The sequence below is a fragment of the Oryx dammah genome, unplaced genomic scaffold (genome assembly GCF_014754425.2).
Source record: "Oryx dammah isolate SB20612 unplaced genomic scaffold, SCBI_Odam_1.1 HiC_scaffold_13, whole genome shotgun sequence".
Lineage (NCBI taxonomy): Eukaryota > Metazoa > Chordata > Mammalia > Artiodactyla > Bovidae > Oryx > Oryx dammah.
In genome coordinates this window covers 2294287-2300362 of record NW_024070197.1, presented here as the reverse complement: position 1 = coordinate 2300362, position 6076 = coordinate 2294287, and the positions used below count along the sequence as shown (strand labels likewise).

Genomic DNA, 6076 nt, shown 5'->3' with positions numbered 1-6076 from the left:
CTCGGGTCGGGGCTCGGGGTACAGCATGGAATGACGGGCGGACACGGTTCGCGGTACAGGATGGAATGAAGGGCGGGGAGCGATGGGACCTCTACGGGACGCCGGTTGGGGGTGACGCGCGTTCGCACCAGGGACACTCACGCACCGAGGCCCGCAATGGCGAAGGATGCCACCAGCACCGGTTCCTTGGCCCAGACATTCTTGAGGAAGGCTGCGACTCCTGTAAGGATGGGGGAGGAGGGTCACCGTCGCAGGCGATGCCCCCGGTGACCTCTACCCCTCTTCCGTCAGCACCGCCCTGAAGGAGGCCCCTCGTAACCACCGCACCCCACTCCGGCCCGGACCCCACTGGCTCAACAGGGGCTCCGCGTTGCCCTAACCCCTGCACCACCCGGGGCTCCTAGAACCAGCTTCACGCGCCGGCAGAACCCGAACTTACTCTGAGCCATCTTGGTCTCGGCGGCGGCGGCGGCGGCGAGGACGCGGAGCACTCTGGGAGTTGTGGTCCCTAGGCAAGGCCCCCGCAGTCCGAGTCCGCGCTTGCGCAGTGGCGCCGAACGACTACCCAAGGCGGTGGCGGCGCGAAGCACTCTGGGAGTTGTAGTCTCGACCCTCGAGCCGCCACGGGCTGAGTCAGCGCGTGCGCAGTATTGCAGAACAGCGGTCGGTGCTGAAGGCTGTAGAAGAGGAGGCGACGCTGTGGGTTTAAACGCAAGCCTGTCTCGGCGCACCTGCCAAGGTTCGCTTTTCTCAGAACGTCGTTCCGGAGGAGTAACTTCCAGTCCTACTGCAGCCGAGCTAAAACGGAGTGCATCAGTCCTCATTTATAGTTTACTCCTGAGAGCCCATCTTTACCTACAGATGGGCAAACGGAGTCTGCGAAAGGACAAAATGATCAATCTATCAGTTGAGGTCTTAGCTCAAAATCAGTTCGTCCTGCAAGCCCTAACTCTCATTCCTGACGGGTTAGGGACCTTCTGTGGACTCCCACAGCGCCCCGTGTGATCTCCAGCCTGTGAAGAAGTACTGAAACTGTTTGTGGCTCAGTCATGTTTAACTCTTTGCGACCCCATGGACTGTAGCCCCCCAGGCTCCTCTGTCCATGGGATTCTCCAGGCAAGACTACTGGAGCGGGTTGCCATTCCTTTCTGCAGGGGATCTTCCTGACCCAAGGATGGAACCCAGGTCTCCTGCATCTTAGGCAGATTCTTTGCTGTCTGAGCCACCACGGAAGCCCCTCATTCTAGCGCACATCGCTTTGTTTTAACTAACCTGGTCGGGATGTGGCTTTTCTGATCGCAGGCTGGGGACTACTGGAGCACAGTAATGGGGTCTGACTCTCCTGTGTCTCCCCGCCCCCAACCGTGCAGCACAGGGTCTGATACATAATAGGTGCTAACTTTTTTTTTTTTTTAGCCTAATGAGCACAACAGTGATGACCTCCCACTCTCCCGACTTTTCCCACAGCACTATAAGGCTATGACACAATTACCCAGGGGCCCTCACCTCGCTCCTCCTCCCTTCCCTGAGCACGGCTCTGATTTTCTGAAGTTGCCTCATTTCCCGGTAGGGGACCGGGCACGGTGAGCCGGGGCTGCTCTTCCCGCTCCAACAGTCAACTGCCCATTATGGCGGAGATGCTGAGCCTGCAGCTGCTGACTCTCTGTGAGACACCTACCCTCTTCCCCCTGGGTCCCAGGCTGGGCTGGGGTCTCCCTGAGGGCAGGTGCAGCACTAGCTGAGGGTTCAGGGGGATTCTAGGTTAGAATAACAGGACTGGGGCTCCGACCCCTGAATCCTAAGGTAAGAGGACACAGGGGTCCCAGATTCCTGGGTTCCTGGGAGAGGAGGAAGTCGGGGAGCAGGATGCTCTAGATTTTGGAGCAAGAGAAGGCTAGGGACCTGAATTCCTGGGAACAGGGACTGTCCAGTCCTAAACCTTGATATAACAGAAAGACCGCAGCTGAGACTCCTGGGTCCCTGGGAAAGGAGGAAACTGGGGGCGCAGACCCCCAAACCCCAGAGAGGAGAACCGTGCACTCAGATTATTGTCTCCTGAAAAACGGGGGAGCCCAAGCACCTGAATTCTTGGGCGTAGAGGAAAGAGGGATTTGGGTCTAGGCTTTGTTTCATTTTTCTGGCTGTGTGGCATGGCTTGTGGGAGTTTAGTTCCCCAAACCGGGGATGGAACCCCAGCCATTGGCAGGGAGAGCGCTTAGCTGTAACCACTGGATGCCCAGGGAATTGCCTGTCCAGACTTTTGGTCTCTGAAATAAGTGGAGATTGGAAGTCTGAATTTATGGCTGATGAGAGAAGAGGAAGTTTGGGCAAGATTCCTGTTTCTCAGAGGAAAGAGGGCCCGGGGACTTAGATTCCTGGGCGCGCAGTGAAGTGGGGCTGGGAGCAGCTGAAGGCCCTGACAAGACCAAGCCCCCTCCCCCCAACCCTCTGTAGGGCTGGTGTGTCAGGCAGACAGCACTCCAGCTGGTGAGTAACACTCCCCCCGGCCCCCATTCCCCCACGTGTTCCTGACATCCCATTTCCAACTGCTCAGCCTTTTGGTGCCCACCCTCCCCCCAGATTTCCTTACTTCCCTCCCCTCTCCTCTTTCTTTCCCTCCTCCCTCCCTCCCTCACTTTGTTTCCTTTTTGCCGCTGGATGGAGGTTGCTGCGCGTTGCTTTCTCTAGTCGTGGCCGCAGGCGTCTCCCTGCCGCGGCTTCTATTGTAGCCCGGCACAGGCTCTAGGTGCGTGGGCTTGGTTGTTGCAGCACACAGGCTTGGTTGCCTCATCGCGTGTGAGATCTTTCCAAACCAGGGGTCGAACCGATGTCCCCTGCACTGGCAGGCAGATTCTTACCCACTGTGCCACCAGGGAAGTCCCCGTATTCACTTTAGTGGCCAGTGTAGAGAAGTAGGGAAGGTCATGCACATTGGAGTGAAAGAGACCTAAACGGGGACCCTGGTTTCACCATCCCATCCATTTATGACCTTGAACAAACCACTGCATGCTAACACTCGATTTTCTACTCTGTAAAATGGGCTGTTGTGAAGATTTAACAAAATCACATGCGTAGAACTCTTGGCTCAGAGCTTGGTGAAGTGCAGGGCTCAGGAAACAGGATCGCTGGCAAAACCCATTATTTCCCCATTTGGAAAGTGTGGTTCTCCACCCTGACATGACTCGGTTTCTTTCCAGGGTTTCTGATGTAGGAGATCTCTTCTTCCTCTCAATTTTCCCCCAACTACACTCCAAATAAGAGTCGCCTGGAAAACCATTAATACCTTAGTTAGCAATTTTTTTAAGTTTTAAATGCTAAAGCTAACATATATTCATGATTTTAAAAATTAATTATCATCAGACTTCCCTGGTGGTCCCGTGGTTGAGACTCCGCGCTTCCACTACAGGGAGCACGGATGGGTTCGTTCCCTGGTGGGGTAAGTTTCCACATGCCGCACAGCGAGTCCAAAAACCCCCATTAATTCCTATTGAAGGACGTAGAGCAATGGCTGTCTTCCCTTTCCTCATCTTCCTTGTATAATCTCTGAATCCTTATAAAAACCTTCCCATGCATTCAAACACATACGTGTATTTTTGTGCTGCTTCTTTTTCTTCCCCCAAAGCAAAACTGGAATTCTGCGTCAGGTGTTGGACACCTTACATTTTTCACTTTGTAATTGCTGTTGCAGACATTTCCACGTCATTGTAGACGGCTCTACTTCTTTTCTCTCTCTTTTTGAAAATCGCTGGCTAGTATTCACCATTGTAGGGCGGGGTTCTATGTATATTCCGGTTGCTCCCAGCCTTCACCCTCACATTCATCGCTGCACTGCGCATTGCGGTGTGAAGTTTCCATGTTCCTGTAAGTGCGATTGTCTAGGGTGGACTTATTGAGTGGCTGGTCATATCTTTTGTGTATCTTGTAGAAACTGACAAACTGCTGTCTCAAAAGGTGCGGTTGAGTGCGCCTAAGCACCTGTTTTACTATATATTCTCCCAAACACGATGTTAACCAGTATTTATATTTTTGACAACCCGAGAGGCGAAAATGTCTTACTATTGTTTTAACTTTTTAAAAATAGTATCATCGTGGAGTGGCTTTCACATCACAACCCCCAGATGTGTTTCGGTCAGCTGGACTTCCTCCTCCATGAATTGCCTGTTCATGTTTTGCCCGAATTTCAGTTGAATTGGCTCTCAGATTTCTTTTTACACTTTTTTTTTAATGTGGACCTTTTTTTTAAAGTCTTTATTGAATTTGTTACAATATTGCTTCTGCTTTATGGTTTTTTTTGTTTGTTTGTTTTGCCACGAGCCATGTGGGATTTAACTCTCCCACCAGTGATGGAACCCACACCCCCTGTGTTGGAAGGGAAAGTCTTAACCACTGGACCACCAGGAAAGTCCCTCTACACTCAATCTATGAGATTTATGAATAAGCCATTTCTGACAGTCCAGTCACTTATCGTCTAGCTTCATTTACATGTCTTTTCTCATATACAGCTTTAAAAGGTTAAAACGGCCAAATTAATGAACAGTTTTCCCTTCTGAATTTTTCATTTTACATTTTCAGGCAGCCTTCTCAACCCCAAAGATAAATACATTTTCCTATATTTTCTTCTGATACTTTTATAGCTTTTTAAAAAACTCACATAATTCTTTACATTAATCTGGAATTTGCTTGGGGAATGGTGTGTGAGGCAGGGATCCAACAATTTTTCCCCCCCCAGATAGATGGCAAGTTTGGGCGACTGTTGAAATATGTCGAACATGTTACAAGTATTTTGGAGGACAATTTGAGTTCGCAGATTTCTGGGATCCAATCCCTTGAAGTGATGTTTAAAATAGGAGCCTCGCTCCTCTGACGTGCAGCCGGTTTTGAAAGCCTTGGTTGGGGTCCAGTGTCTCCCCTACTTTAGGAGCAGGGATCTGAGGCTGAGAAAGAGGCAGTGATTCTCAAGGAGCTTCTCCTCCTACTCCAGCTGCCCGCTCATCTCCTTGGGCTCCCAAGAAGTCCGAGGACCCAGGCAGCCACGCTTACTCAGTCTCCCCAGCCTCCAACCCCAGGCCGTGGCTGGGTGCTCAGCCCGCTGCAGTTGTGACCCCCGGGGTCAATGTCACCTTGAGGTGCCAGGCACCCCAGCCCGCCTGGAGGTTTGCACTCTTCAGGTCTGCAGAGCTCACTGATGTGATTTACCGGGATGCATCTGCGGAACTGGAGGAGTTCTTCCTGGAGGAGGTGACCCCAGCCCAGGGGGGCAGTTACCACTGCTGCTACTGGAGGCGAGGCTGGGAGCCAAATGTCTGGTCCCACCCCAGTGATACCCTGGAACTGCTGGTGACAGGTGAGGTCCTGGGGGAGCGGGGTGTGGAGAAGAGACACAGGTGGGATGGAGGGGCAAGGAGGGGTCCATGTATGTCTGGAGAGGAGCTTGCACAATGACACATTCCAAAAGAGTTACACAGAGAGACACAGAGAGAGCACTCTCAGTCGGGGTACTTATGCCTCCCCCCCCCCACCGGCCGAGTCTGGCAGTGTCTGGAGACATTTCTGCTTGTCCTGACTGCGGAAGGGTGTGCTGCTGGCGTCACAGGGGTTAGAGGCCAGAGATGTTATAACACCCTGTGTACAGGGCAGTCCACCCCCCACAACACCCACCCCCAAAGAATCATCCAGATTGATCCGGAAATGTCGCTAACGGGAATCTCCTGGGGTCCAGTGGTTAGGTTTCCAAACATTGACTGCCAAGGGCGCAGGTTCAATCCCTGATGGGGGAAGTAAGAGTCCCTAAGAAACGGAGAAACCCTGGGGGAGAGACACAGCCTCTGAGCCCCACGGGGGGAGTGAAACATGCACGACCAGGGGGTTACAAACGGAGCATTTTAGTGAACACAGGGACAGTGGGAGAAAGTGGGAGGGAGAGGGAGGCAGACACACAGGGGCTGGGAGAGACAGCGGCAGACACGGAGGAGCGGAGGGAGACCAGAGGAGGTGAGGGGCCTGCAGACACTGGCCGGCAGTGGAGGAGAGACGTGGGCAGGGAGACAGGGAGAGCGGGGCGGGGTGGGGGGGGGGG

General features: G+C 53.0%; 2 protein-coding genes across 2 annotated transcripts in view; one reads left to right on the top strand and one right to left on the bottom strand.

The window, feature by feature from the left end:
- NDUFA3 (NADH:ubiquinone oxidoreductase subunit A3) overlaps nucleotides 1-839 on the bottom strand; it is a 3266-nt gene extending 2427 nt beyond the window's left edge. Inside the window, exons 1-2 of the mRNA XM_040251860.1 lie at nucleotides 440-839; nucleotides 146-220 (exon numbers count right to left, since the gene is read on the bottom strand). Of these exons, the coding sequence (XP_040107794.1) occupies nucleotides 146-220; nucleotides 440-824 (460 nt within the window). The 5' untranslated portion in view covers nucleotides 825-839. The remainder of the gene's footprint in view (nucleotides 1-145; nucleotides 221-439) is intronic.
- Nucleotides 840-1577: 738 nt separating this feature from the next.
- OSCAR (osteoclast associated Ig-like receptor) overlaps nucleotides 1578-6076 on the top strand; it is a 6126-nt gene continuing 1627 nt past the window's right edge. The window contains exons 1-3 of the mRNA XM_040251842.1: nucleotides 1578-1665; nucleotides 2455-2487; nucleotides 4982-5344. Of these exons, the coding sequence (XP_040107776.1) occupies nucleotides 1629-1665; nucleotides 2455-2487; nucleotides 4982-5344 (433 nt within the window). The 5' untranslated portion in view covers nucleotides 1578-1628. The remainder of the gene's footprint in view (nucleotides 1666-2454; nucleotides 2488-4981; nucleotides 5345-6076) is intronic.